The 14,290-nt window shown below is 39.4% G+C and overlaps 1 protein-coding gene across 1 annotated transcript in view; it reads right to left on the bottom strand.

The window, feature by feature from the left end:
• Positions 1 to 1,070: 1,070 nt before the first annotated feature.
• The window catches only part of SNX7 (sorting nexin 7), a gene marked incomplete at both ends in the record, with an annotated part of 28,168 nt that continues 14,948 nt past the window's right edge, over positions 1,071 to 14,290 (bottom strand). The window contains 3 exons of the mRNA XM_080623071.1: positions 1,071 to 1,151; positions 7,617 to 7,769; positions 12,623 to 12,703. Of these exons, the coding sequence (XP_080479197.1) occupies positions 1,071 to 1,151; positions 7,617 to 7,769; positions 12,623 to 12,703 (315 nt within the window). The remainder of the gene's footprint in view (positions 1,152 to 7,616; positions 7,770 to 12,622; positions 12,704 to 14,290) is intronic.

The following is a 14,290-nucleotide window of genomic DNA, read 5'->3' as shown; positions in this document are numbered from 1 at the left end:
TGTCCATGCTGAGAGAGATGCATTCTTCCTGCAGTATTGCAGAAGCATGTTAAGTGCTATTTTATAGCTGAAAGAAAGAAATAGCTGAACTTTCATTAATACTTGATAGGGGAAGCAGAAAAGCAGTGTTCCTTGCAGCGTTGAAAAGGCCATGCTAGTATTCCAGGTCTCACTCAGAACCTACAGTTCTCAATGGCTCATCCAGCTTGGACAGGTCCACAGCCACCGAGCCCATCATTTTAATGCAAAAGTCTCTTTCCCTTCCTTATCTCTTTCTTGACCACACCAGCTATCCAAAGAGGGAGGAAGTTCAGGATTACAGGAAGGTCAACCATGAGAATACAAGGTTTGATCCTGCAGTCTCCAAATGGAGCTCTTGTGTTGGCAGGATCAGTGCTGCAACTAATGTTGTATCACTGTAGAAACAGTCTGTTTCATGACCTGTCAGGGGTTTTTTATCCATTATAAAATGTCAAATTGAAGATGTTTAATAGGCATGGAAATACAGCAAAATGAATGATGAATTACCAGTACTTTAAAGCAGCATTAATCTCACGAGAACATGTTCAGCATCTTTCCGTACCATGTTGCCATCGGGTGAGTAGCACAAGGTAGTAAATCCTAAAGAGCTCCTTGAAGACTACACTAGGTAATTTCACAGGAAATTACTAACAAAGAGAATGGAACAAGCATGCTAAAATACCAAAATACTTCTTCCAGGCTAAGATCCACAACAAAAACAAGCTTCTCTTATTAAACTTTTTATTAAAATGAAGCTATTTTCACATTTTGAAAATACTTTATATCCAAATTATGCAATATTTATGAAAACAATTGTATGCAAACACTTGCATAAAAATATGTAAAATCACAGCTAAGCAATATAAAGCAATATAGAGCAATATATAGCATGTTCCAAAATGTACTTCAGGACTAGAATACCTGAGTTTTCAATAAGCTGGTTTCACTGATTCTTAATAGTTAAATTTAATGATGTATTTGATCTTGTATAAAGCACTTTGGTTGGGAAACACTGCACGGACTATGCAGAGGTTGAGCAGAGATGTTACTCAAGGTCTGTCTTCAGAATCTTCTTCCATATGAAGTTCCACTGTTTGAGATGCTAGGAAGGACTCCCATGTAGCAAGGCACTTAAAAAAAACCAAAAGACAACACAAATACATGTGAATATGGCAGATAGATAGATTCCTGTCAAACTGGTAGCCAAGGAGAAGAAAAAAGCAGAATACATCCGCATTGTCCCAAGCTGCTTTTGTGGGGCTATGGTGAGAGCAAAATATGGTTTCCTAGGCAGCTCAGTGATGTGCAGAATGTTAGCCAACAAGCCAAGTGAGCTGTAAAGGTCACTTCTTTTACATAATGACAAGAGCACAGTGTGAGTATTGTAATGGTATGTGTTAGCATGGAAGATGCTAACATTAATTACATTCTTCTTTCATCTCCCCCTTTAGTTACAGACAAAGATCTCTACCAAATAGGAAGCACACTGTCAGTTACAGTTCCCTTGTAATCCTTGTGGCTTCCTATTGTATACCTAATTCTCCTTCCAACTTAAAGGTTATATTCTAAACACACTGAAAATTCTTTTTGCCCCTGAGTAATAGGAAAGAAATGGGACCAGAAAGGCAGGGGCTGAGGAAACTGTCATCCTTAGAACAAGTAGCATTTCTCTCCTCATGGCAAAATGTATTTATAATCCTACAAACTTTTTCATTTGAAACAGGTTCTTTTTCAATAGCATCACAGCAATAGAATGATTGCATGAATTTGCCTGCCCTGTTTTAATCATAGAATCACAGACTGGTTTGGGTTGGAAATGGCCTTAAAGCTCATCCAGTTCCAACCTACTCCTCCAGTCTTTTTCTGATGTGGCTGACAAAAATCCCCAACTAACTTCTGCTGCTTGAGCACACAACAACGTTGTGCTGCTGTTCAGAGCGCATGTATGGTTCAAATTACTGTGAAAAGAGAAGACCAACAGGCTAGGAGTTGTGTGGAAATCCACTTCTTCACTGACTTTTTGGAGAAGTGTTATTTTGACATGGTAAATCACGGAGAAACAGTGAAAACAGCACTAGCACGAACTGCAAGTGCTGCAAACCGATTTCTGGCTTAAAAGGTCTTTTTGACTTTTTGTATAAAGCCTTGAAGGTTTGATCAACAGCTTCTCCCCTACTTCATGTGACACTGTGGCAGGCAAGTCTATCTGAGATGCCTGAGCTGGAAGGTGGCACCTTGGTTTTAAAATGTCATCAGCTGCTAGCACTGTGTCTTTACTGTGGTGCTTGGACTTTGATTTCTGCCTGCTTGAGCACAGCTTGGATTACCATCCTAGACAGCTGCAAGGCACATCTGTTTTCTTAGGCTCTTTCTAGGTGTGGGACAAGAAATGATCACTCTTTCTTGACGAGTCTTTTGTTGGCAATGGCTGACTTTTGCTTTTCCTGAACAAGAGTTTAATTTCTAGCCTGTAACTCCATGGTTTGCCATTCTGTTATTCCAGCCATGTGAATTAAAACACACGTATCAGCACTGGCTGGAAGGCGAAAATGGCTTTCTGTTATCTTTGCCATGCTGAGCCAAACTGCAAATCTCCAAATGCAATCCCAGGATGTTCGTTACCCAGACTGATACAATCTCCTGAAGTCTTTCCAGACAAAAGATGCAAAACATTTTCAGTGACACAAGTTATTCAGTTTTTAATTCATCCTCCTTTATATAACCAAAACACATTTCCCAAACTGTAAGAGCAGTGGTGGCTCATTTCACTGTCAGACATCACAGCTGACAAGCTTTATAATTAACCACACCAACCCAAAACTAGGTCTCTGTGCCTTAGGCTCAAGCTTTTTCTACTGCGAAGCATGAGCTGCATAAACAACATTTGTTAGTGATGGATATTGCAACATTATTATGGAATGATTGTACTTCATTTTCCTGGAAGTTGGAAAACTGAGATGGAAATAGAGGATCAGCCAGCTTTCACAAAGGAGACAGAAAAGAAGGGGAGAAAAAGGAAAACCAAACCTAGGAAATTCAATGAGGATTGAAATTCATAATCCATTTACTTGTGAAAGCCTGGTGGAAGACATAAAAAAGCCTAAATACACAAAATGAAACAGCAAGAAGCTGAATAGGCCTACTTTACCTAAAATATTCTGATTACTACTGCAGGTCATACATTGATTCTGCAACAGCAAGAAGGTTTTCATATCTAGTACAACTGCATAGCTAAGTAAAAAGGAGATCTAAAAATAGAGCCCGTAGTAGGGATAACAGCAGAAGCAGTGTGTCACGTGCCATGTGTGTTTCTGTCCCAGCTGCCTCTTCTCTAAGGTTGAAACCTTAAAAATACCTTTTCTGGTGGCATTTTCTGGAGTAAAACCTGAAAATAAAATCTTACGTGTGCCTGAGAAAGTGACCAAAAATATTGTCATAGTCCTGTGTGCATGGAAACGAAAACTGGAGTGCACAGAAACAGTGATCCCAACAGCAAGGAAAAACGTCTTCCTCAAAGTATTCAAAAGAAAAGTTTATGGTTGACATGAGTGAAGGTTCAAGGATGGATAGTGGCTTTGAAGTGACAGTTACAAATAGGCTCAGCCATGTGGAAGCTTTGGGAAATCACATGAAGTTTGTTAGCTAAAATCCCAGGCACTGCTAAGGTAGGATGTAATCAACATGCATGAGCAGCTAACTTTTTGCTATGCAACCAAATGACTAGTTAAATGCATCACTACAGAGGCCTCTAGGGCAAACAACAAATCTCGTCTATTTTTCTACAGCTTTTACTAGCTAGAGAGGCACAGGAGGGGCTTTGGATTGTGAAGGAAGTTGTTGTAATGGGGAAGGAGTATTGCTTTGCCCCAGTGGATCTTTTGGCTCAATGTATGCCTGTACAACAATGTAGGTCACAGAAATAAACTTGAAATAGTTAAGAAAATGAGGAAATGTTTTCTGTTTTGGGGAAAAGAGTAAGTTGTGTCATTACCAACAAGAATCTCACTATAGCAAAGATGACTGTAGCTTTTTATTTGATTAACCTGCAAAGATTGTAACAAGATTACTTTGACATGACAAAATCAGAGGCTATGCTGTAAAAAAAAAAGGCTCATCCATGCACAAGAGAAAAGCATGTTCTTTCCATGCCAAAACTAATTAAACATCATCCTACATTATGACAAAAACCCAGCCTTCATGCGTTTACTACAGTGCCTCATGAGCAGTGGAAAACCAAACTCTGGTATATTTGCTGCATTTATAATGTTTGACTAATCTCTGGTTTGGGCTGCAAAATCTCACCACTTCTGGTGTTTGTTCTGGAGAGAATAGGTTAACAAAGATCCTCACTGAGAAACATGTAAAGTGTTTCTTTGTCTTCGCTGCTGTAAGCATCCTCATGACTATAGTAAACACGTTGAGAAAGCAAAAGGAAGAATGTAGTAAATGTTTAATTTCCCTTGCTCTTTGAAGCCACAGTTCAGCATTGCCTGGTTTGGTTTTGCTCATTTGTACCAGGAACGCTTTAGACACGCTGGCTAAATAATACCACCACCAGCACTAACTTCAGATGTTGGTTTGGTTTTAGTCTGCAGAGCATCTGTACCTAACTTAATGAAAATACTCCTGGTGACAGTCATCCTTTTCAGCTGTAAGCTCCACTCTGTGAACAGACTGTGATTTCAACTGTGTGGCAGGCACCTTGTCTGGGCTAAGGTGTGCTATTGTAGACAATAGCATCGCACCTAAGGCATGGAGAAAAGAATAAAACAAAGGGTAGGGTGTTAACGCATGCTTCGTTCAAGCATTTTTCTCTGTAGGACTAAAGAATCACTGCTATTTACTTCAGAAATCAAGTTTTGAATTTTGAAATCTTGTATCAGAAAATCCCCCCTATTTTAGCAGTGCATTTACAGTCATTACTAATACAGCATATTACTGGCTTTAAGCCTTTGTGGAATACAGAGAGACTTGAGTGTGTGTTCAACTGTTTTCCAGAAGCAAAGAAAAGGAAGCAGAGAACCGTATGAACTTTTGAGACCAGCTACAAAATGGTATAGCTACAAAAGCTATACCAAATACTCCGTCATGGTAATTCTTGGCTACTAAGTTACCGGCGGGTTGGAACTGGATGATCTTAAGGTCCTTTCCAACCCTAACTATTCTATGATTCTATGATTATATTTAAATAACATTCTAAGATAGCTTGCACATTATCACAGCAAAACCTTCACTCTCATAACCCTGTACATTTGCAACATGGGGCTTTAGTTATCTTTGTTGCCACAGCTTCGAGTGACACAAAGAGATTGGTGAAGAAACACCACAGCTGTAGAATCAAAGGGACACTACTTATTCAAGTACATGAAATTCAGGTAGTCAATAAAGTGGAAGGCTACAGAAATACTTCTACTTGTTTTGAATGAATAAATCTGGAGAAATATAATTACAGGTAACAGTTGAAAGTAGCACTTCATGTAACATGACCATCAACTCAGCTTAAGGGAGACATTCTCTTTCATGCGATGAGACATACCCTTTTAAGTACATCTTTTAAGCAATGCTTGACAGATTGACAGCAGAACCCTTAGACAACTACAAATAAGGAGAGATCCAAACAATGTAAGGTCATACTCTTTCCTCATATTGTGACAAAGACAAAATAACATTTTAGATGTTCTAGTGCACTTTGATGCATGTCAATGTTGGACTTGATCACACTGGTGTTTGCTAGTTTTATATACTCTTGAAGGACTGGATTCTCTACTGCAAAATCCACCAGAAAACATGAGATGTCTCTCATTACTCTGTAGTTCTCAGCAATGTAAGGGATGCAGAGAATGGCCACCAACATGAATGACTCCTCGTTAGTTGTGTGCTTGGAAAATGAAGTCAGCAAGACTGGGCAAAGACAAAGCACAGTGAAATGTTGACGCAGAGAAGAACATGGGACAGTGCTTGTGGAGAGGCAAGAATGGGAGTTTAACTGGAGGGGGAGGAAGCTGTGGAAAGGAGGAGAAGCAGGTACTGACTATATTAGAAAGTAAGAGATGATATCTCACAGGAGATGAACAGAAGAGCTGGGCATGAATCCTATCCATGGCATCCATGACCTGGAAGCATGCAGAGAACATACTTTGGGGGGGAATAAAAAAGCAGGAAATAAGATGAGGGATGCTACAGCAAAGGAAAGCCTAGTAAGCACCAAATGGTGCATCAAAAGCAAAGGATCACTTCTTATTCAAGTACATCTTAAATTCAGACAGTCAATAAACTGGAAGGCTACAGAAATACCTCTGCTTGTTTCAAATGACTAAATCTGGAGAAATATAATTACAGGTAACACTTGAAAGTAGTTTAATTTTGGACATGTGACAGCTAAACCAGTTTGTGACTTAATGAGAGTAATTCAATGTACAGGATGAGCTTTGCTATTCTGAATTCAAAGTCTAATCAGCAAAAAAGCATTTCTAGACAGGAAAGAGAAATAAATTATTATTTTGGGATTTTAATTTAGCAAATCGTTCATTAACAAAATATTCCAATCCACTCCGCATCGTTTTTACATACGTATTGCTGAGATAGAAGTCAGAGATCATCAATAACTGAGGAAAACGTGAAAGGATGCCAAAAGCTTGCTGCCTGATTTCAGGAGATATTTTGATTTTAATAGAGAACAACAGCTTGTCGATGTCCATGCATCTCATAGACTGGATGTTAATTAATTAGATTATGATCAACAGCTCTGTCTTTTCAATTATGTTTTAACAAAGTGATTTGTAAAATCAGGACACCGTCATTGGCCATAAAAAGTTCAGCATACAGGATTGGAAATCACGGCTAGCCACACAGATCTGTGAAATCACTGATTTATGGTTAATAGATAGCTTATATATTGCAAGTATACATCCTTGTAAAAGGGAATTCTCACCAAGAATATTATCTGTGGCATTTGATATGAAAATAAGAATCTAATTTCAACCAATTTTCTTCCTTTCTGAAGGAGTAAGTTTCCATGATAAAGAGATTTGATTTATTCACTTTACATACTTGCAGCATTTGTATTTTTTTAAGCTTTTCAGATTAACTTCTAAAAATTGCATTCTTCTTTCTCCTCCTAAAGTCTGATTATTTCATGAAACACAATTCCTTTAGAAAAGTAATAAGGACTTCCTGACTGTGCTGTCTGAAATGGAATCACATTTCAATGTTATCCTCATACATTTAACAGAAGTTTCAGCTTTCCAGAGGGCTTCTTCATGCAGTTACAGCAAAGGATTTCCAAATTGAACTATAGCAGCTGACACTGAACCACAAAATATGGCCCAAATTATGTGGTTAAATGGTTAGTAAAACTAGAGTGCCCTCTGTCGATGATGAACTCAGGATCAAGCACTTGAGAACAAATAAAACACATATGGCTTGAAACATGTCCAGTTAAGGATAACTGCCTCCCTCTTCGCACAAAAACTGATTCTGAACTTAACACAGGTCTGGACTGAAATGCAAAAATTCCTCTTTACAGACAACCCATGGACTTCTCCACTGAAATAATCTGTGAAAGAATAACACTGCTATTGTGGAAGTGGTTTTACCTCTTCATAATAACGGAGGTTATTCTCAGCCACATCAGTGAACGCTGATCTCATGTCACACTGCATGTTTTGCTTCCACCTGTCCCAGTCTGCTTTCAGGGCATTATTGGCACATTCGACTTTGTCTTCAAGTTTCCCAATCTCTTCTGAGAACTAAGTATGAATTGTAAACATGAAAAATATTAGTAAAGGCGCTATTTCAAAGGGACTGAAATCAAGTGTTTGTAAGTGCACAGAAAGAGAAGTGCTGAACCGAAGTTGGTATTGAACCTAGGAGAGAAAATCAGGCCCCAAGAGAAAATGTAAGTTTTATTCTTAATGAATAACTTGGGAAAAAGTCTGAGATATTAATAATAGAAATTCTAGACCAGAAGTAAAGTGATGCTGAAGAGATTTGTATTGACTGAGAAGTTACAGACTCTGGCACCTCTTCACTAGCACTTGACAGTAATGCATCTAGAAAGGAAAATGCCAAATCAACTATACACAGTAGATTTGGCCAGAAAAACTGAGGAAACCCTGACAGAACATTTGAGAACCTCAGGAGAAAACAGAATGGGGAGAAGACAGCAGAAATCAAAAGCACAAACTGCCTGACTTCTTGCCTATCACATTGCTGTCTTTTCCTGTGTGACCATATGAGAGAAATGCAGAAGCAGAGCAAGAAAGTAAACCAAAGGACTTCTGCAGAGAAGAAACTCTTCCACAGTGATCCAGGCCCAAACCCTTGAGGGCTACTCTACAGCCATCATTTGCTTCTACTCACTGTACAAACACAAAGTGACTTTTCAGCTAACGGAAATGAGGAAGTAGATGGAGCTGAAAAGCCCAAGTTCAATTATCAAGCCAGATCAGTAATTAAACTATGGACACAGGTAATTTCAAGTGCCAACACTGTATTCAATATGAAAAGGTTAATCTAAAGTTTAAGTGTGGGGAAATCACCTTTAAAGGAATTACAGGCGGCTGGATTTGGTATCTTGGACATGTCCCACGTTAATTGCATTTCCTTCAAATACCAAAACATTCTGAATGGACACAGAATACTGAAAACAGTTAATGTTTTCAGATGATTTGGTGTATGAAAGGCAGTTGAATCCATTTTCTGCTTTTACAAGAAAAAAAAGCCTCTGTATGGGAATGAGTTAGGCTGCACACATAAAGAACCTCTCTGACTTTGAACTCTTGGTTGTGGCAGCTTCCTCTTATCTCATGCTTCGTATCTTTGAGACATTTATTTTACAGGGGTTTCTTGTCTTGCCTTTTCTAGGAACTCTGAATTTCTTCCACGGTGTAGTCACAACATGATGTGGACAGGCAGACTCTGGTGGTTTAAACATCACCCTCTACAGCCCAAAGAAGCTGTGTGCTCTGTCAAGGTAAGGGTTGGACTTAAGGTCAAAAGACAGCGTTATACCACGCTTCTTCATCTGAAATAGAGAGGTTTAAGTTCTACTTTTTCACAACTTATAACATAAATGCCACCCTCTTCAGCTGCCATGACAGCAGAAACCAAAGAAGAATGGCTTGGTCCAACAAAACCATCTACCTAATGTGTTCCTCATTTACACAACTTATCCTGCAAATTAAATATGATTCTGAATCAGTTTTCTTACACTGATCTCACTGAAGCAGCTAGTAGGATAAATTAAGTCTCCCATCAGTGAAGGACAGCATAGTGCTCATCAGACCTCAGACATGGGACAGGAAGTGGGAACCAGGCACTGCTAGGGCAGAACACAACCAGATGTGAACCTGTAGCCAAAGAGACTTGGCCTAACAGCCAAATTACCTGGTAAGTGACACAGGATTTTACAGTCACACTATGCAAAACAGCACAAATTCCTATCTGCTCTGTGAACTAATCCTACAGCTTGGTAATACTAACTCTTCTTAGCCTGGAGTTGGTGCCCAGCACCAGGATCTAAACTTCCTCTGTTTAAGTTTGAACCCATTAACCCTAGTCCTATCACTACAGTCCCTGATGAAGAGTCCCTCTCCAGCATCCTTGTAGGCCAATGCTTAGTGAGTCTGTGATTCTGTGAGTCAAAACATAAGATATATTCAGAATGTGATAGATCCAGCAATTCCTCTCTTTACTACTCAGTTCCAAGCCTGAACACAAAAATCCTGAAGTTAGCATTTAATGCTCATCTGTCTCTGTCAGAGCACATTATACCAACCAAAGTCAGAAGAACTAGTGGCAGTACCAAAACTGTTAAAAACTCCCAAGCCACAGAGGGATGCTCTAGCATTGCTGTTTATGCTTTCAGAATGGAGTGTGGGAGAGGAAGAGCCACAAACTCCCAACATCTTTTCAGGCTGGAGGCAAGGAAGGTCTAGATAAGCAAAGTCCTCCCAGATACCTCTGTCAAACCTGCATCCAAACTCACAGTTTTCAAACCTTCCATCTTGTGAACAACTGCCCACTTCACGGACTAACTTTTGGAGAGGGAAACAAGGTTTTGGCTTTTTAGCAGCACCACCAGCAGCTCTGTAAAAACCCAGTGGCAGAAGCACAACTCAAGAAAACAGTTTTTCTCAGCCAATGAACCTGACATCTCCTAAGGTTTGATTTGTGATTCCAGCCTCTTTCAGCTGCACTGACCTTGGAGATGTTTTGCATTCTCTTGCTGTATAACCTCCTGTTGGTTAAATCATCTAATGGTTGTCATGACCAGTGCTAAAGATCTCGCAGGCTTTTATCAGCTATAATGACAGTCTGAGATTCCTTATCTATGGTGGAAATACACTTCAAATGAGATTAGAGTTCGTGCCACTCGTTGTCAGCAGAATTTCTGGCTACTAAATTGCACTGACAAGTTCAATCTGACATCTATGAGATCATTAGAAGCTACATAAGTTCTGCTTAGGAATAGAAATGTGCAAATACAGCCAAACTTGGTGTTTGACACCAATTCCAATGACACTAACATATAGTATGACCACCTCTGGTTCTAAAATCAGTCTGGTTTGAAATGTGAGCAGAGTATTTCAACATATATATATATATATATGAAACAAATTATAACACTAAAAAAAACAGATGAAGAAAGTGCTTACAAGTTACTTGAATGGTTAAAAATAGCAGTGGCCAAACTAAAATTCATAGAAAAAGCCTTCAACTTCCAATGAAGAAAAAGTCTTCAGGATACACCTGCCACTCCATTGGATAACACAGGGGTTTATGATCAGATGAGACAGACAGACATCTGTTCTACTGCTCTTGTGAGACTGAAGGGAGAATCAGGCTCTAGAAAAAGAGGCTTTTGAACTGAGTAAGAAATAAGAGGGGTTGGAAAGATAAAGCCAAGATCTGAACACCTGGATAACCCCAACGGCCAAAGGCTTTTACCAAAACTGTAAACATGGCTTTGGAAACACAGAAACAGTTAAGACAAACAAGACCTCCAAATTTTACTGGAAGCAACTACGAACACCTCCTTAAGGAGTAACCACTGTCGAGATCAGCTCAACATGGTATGATCAATACTGTGCTAAAGGAAAAATACTCCTTTTTGTCTGTCCCAGTTCAGGAAGAGAGGGTGCATGTGCCTTGTCTGAGGACTCCATCAGATCTGTATCAGAAGTACTTTCTGAAAAGACCACATCCTGCCAGGCAGTATCCTGTGAAACCACAGGACAACAGAAGATATAAGAGAACAGGATTTCTACCTCAGGAAAAACCAAACCTAGAGGTATTTACTTACTGTCCTACTGCAGGACAGAGAGGCAAATTGGTACAAAATATGCTATAGCCATCGTAGAGCTCAGACAGTGCTAATATAACTGAATTATTCAGCTAAGTGACAAGAAATAACAGAAGGATAAGCATTTCAAGTGCCAAACCCGACCTCAACAGCTCATCTTTACATGAAAGCTGATTACAACAACCCTAATTAAAAGTACCTGAAATGTCAAGGACTTTTTCCTTTGATGTACTAAAAAGTTATTAGTCATTTTTATGTATTCTGTGTAACACTTTGTGATAACACTGCGCTAAAAGAACACTATTTGGGCTGGAGAGTTAAACAAGAATTTTAAAAACACCAATATCCATCCTTGGAGCAGCAGCTCCAAGAGCACTGCAGCAAATCCTCCTTCCCTTCATCTCCCAGTGTGGAAGTAAAGAGAAGTGCCAATATTAAGCTATGGTACAGATTGTGTTGACAAAACAAGAGTGGTCACCCGCTGTTTGTTTTTCCTTTGCTTCAGTGTCCTGTCTTCTGAAGTTGTGCATCTTTCTCATGATTGCCTTTACAGGACATGCATAGCTACGAAGACCTTGTCATCATAAGGATCAGAATTACAGAAATTATGCAGTTATAAAGCATCGCTTCAGAGGACAACTGTATGCTGGGCTGCATCAAAAGGAGTGTGGCCAGCAGGTCAAGGGAGGTGATTCTACCCGTCTACTCTGCTCCTGTGAGACCCTACATGGAGTACTGTGTTCACTACTCATAAGGACAGGGAGCTGTTGGAGCAGAGTCAAAAGGAGGACCACAGTGATGCTCTGAGGGCTGGAGCACCTCTCCTATGGAGACAGGCTGAGAGAGCTGGGCTTGTTCAGCCTGGAGAAGGGAAGGCTCCTTAAGGGGGGACCTTAGAGTAGCTCCCAGGGCCTAAAGGGGCTACAGGAAACCTGGAGAGGGGCTTTGGAAAGGGGCCTGTACGGACAGGACAAGGGGAATGGCTTTAACCTGGGAGACTGAGATGAGCTCTTACGCAGAAGTTCCTCCCTTTGAGGGTGCTGAGGTGCTGGCACAGGGTGCCCAGAAGTAAGAGCCATCCCTAGCAGTGTTCAAGGCCAGGCAAGTGGACAGGGCTTGGAGCAACCTGCTCTAGTGGAAGGTGTCCCTGCCCATGGCAGGGGGTTGGAACTGGATGCTCTTTAAGGTCCATTCCAACCAAAACCATTCTATGGTTCTATGACATGCTTTCCTCAGGGGATCATCTTTTACAGTTAGAAAAGGCCTGGAAGATTTCAACTTTCTGTACCTACTCACCAGATCCTTTTCTGCCTTTTTATTGGCATCAACTTTGGAGTCGAGCTCGGCTTGAATTTGGTCTCTCCTTTTCAAAACACCCTTCATAGAGAAAAAGAGAAAGAAAGAAAGTAGTAAACTTCACCAAATTTTAGCCATTTGTGCAGAAAACCATCAAGCAACTTGGCTATTTAAGAAACGAAGCAAGATCACAGAATGATGCCATTTAGTACTTTGGACATGATACATGTACTTTCCAGAAAAAAAACCAAACCTTAAAATCAGGATCTTATTTTTCAATACCTGTATTTTATCTTATGTGTTTTTCAAGAATCCTGGTAAATCCCAACTAAGTGCCACAAGAATCTGCCATACATAGTGTCACTGTATGCTTGTATGAGAAAATCTGCAACAGCAGCTTACTTACTATCAGCTCAACTTAGTACAGATTCAGATTTGAAACCAGCAACATGAGTTTGCCCAATCTTAGGAACAAAAGTATCTTCTTTGAGAAAAAAGTTACAGTATAGATTAGAAAAAATGACTAAAAATGGTATTCCTGCGATTGTGAGTTTAGCCTTCAATATTATTTTGTAAGTGCCAAAAGTAGTTCAGAAAAATCAGATGAAATTATCATGAAAATGAGAGATGTGCTAACACTGACATATGTGCTTATTTTCAGCATATGTAATTATTACCTCCTTTAAAACTGTCTTAGTTGGTATTGGTTTTTTAGCATAATGTCAAAAAATAGTTAGAAAGGGGAAGGAATGTTACTTGAACAACAAAACAGGAATGGTATTATGATTAGACTCCCATTTCCAGTGCTCATTTGCTCTGCGACCTTGATGAAGCCTTAGTTTCCTCATCTGGAAAAGCACACTCAGGTGTGCGTGTCTTGCAGAAATGTTGCAAGGCTTTCATCCTCTTTAAAAAGAAAAGAAGTCAGAAGCAGACATAGAATACAAATCTCAAACCCTTCTTTTACATCACCTTGCCACAACTGCATATAATTAAGAGATTCCGAGTATTCACCACTAGCAGAGGGCATGTTGAAATAGCAGAGGGCATGAGCAGCTCTGCCTTCTCTAGCTGTCTTATCTGACTGAGTTCGCTTTGAAATCTTGTCACTTTATCAAACACAACAGGAGAATTTAGGAGGTTAATTCTCAAATAACTTTTCAACATTTCTTTTTGAACAGGTACTCACTAGAAAAATACTGGTGAACCTGAATGGACAAATGTGAGTAGTAACAGATTAGCAATACACACTAATGCTCATCAATCTATATCTTTATAGCTCAGGGTATCTTTTGGTTAGATAGAGAAAATGTTTAGCAAAATGAGTATATTTGGAAAAGCTGCCCTTAAAAATGCTTTTTCTATTTCTTTTGCCTCTTTTAAAACTCTTTTAATGATTATTTGGCAACTTTTATCACAAATAGTCCTTAAATTATAAGATAAACCCAATTACTTTAATATTAATGTGCTACAACTGCAGACAAGTGCTGACTTCTAATGGCAAAGAGAAGGACTTTATAAAGGTTTTAAAGCATATTATTATACTTGTACAATGTTTTTTGTGTAATATTTAATGGTATCCTGCCATAAAACCCTCAAATAATGGTATGTGGACCCATAACCAATTTAATGCTGCAGTTTGTACCCTGAGGCACAGCAGGACTCTGC

The sequence above is a fragment of the Psittacula echo genome (assembly GCF_963264785.1).
Source record: "Psittacula echo genome assembly, chromosome: 7".
Taxonomy (NCBI): Eukaryota; Metazoa; Chordata; class Aves; order Psittaciformes; family Psittacidae; genus Psittacula; species Psittacula echo.
Note: the sequence above shows the minus strand (reverse complement) of the source record. Positions and strands in the feature narration are given on the sequence as shown.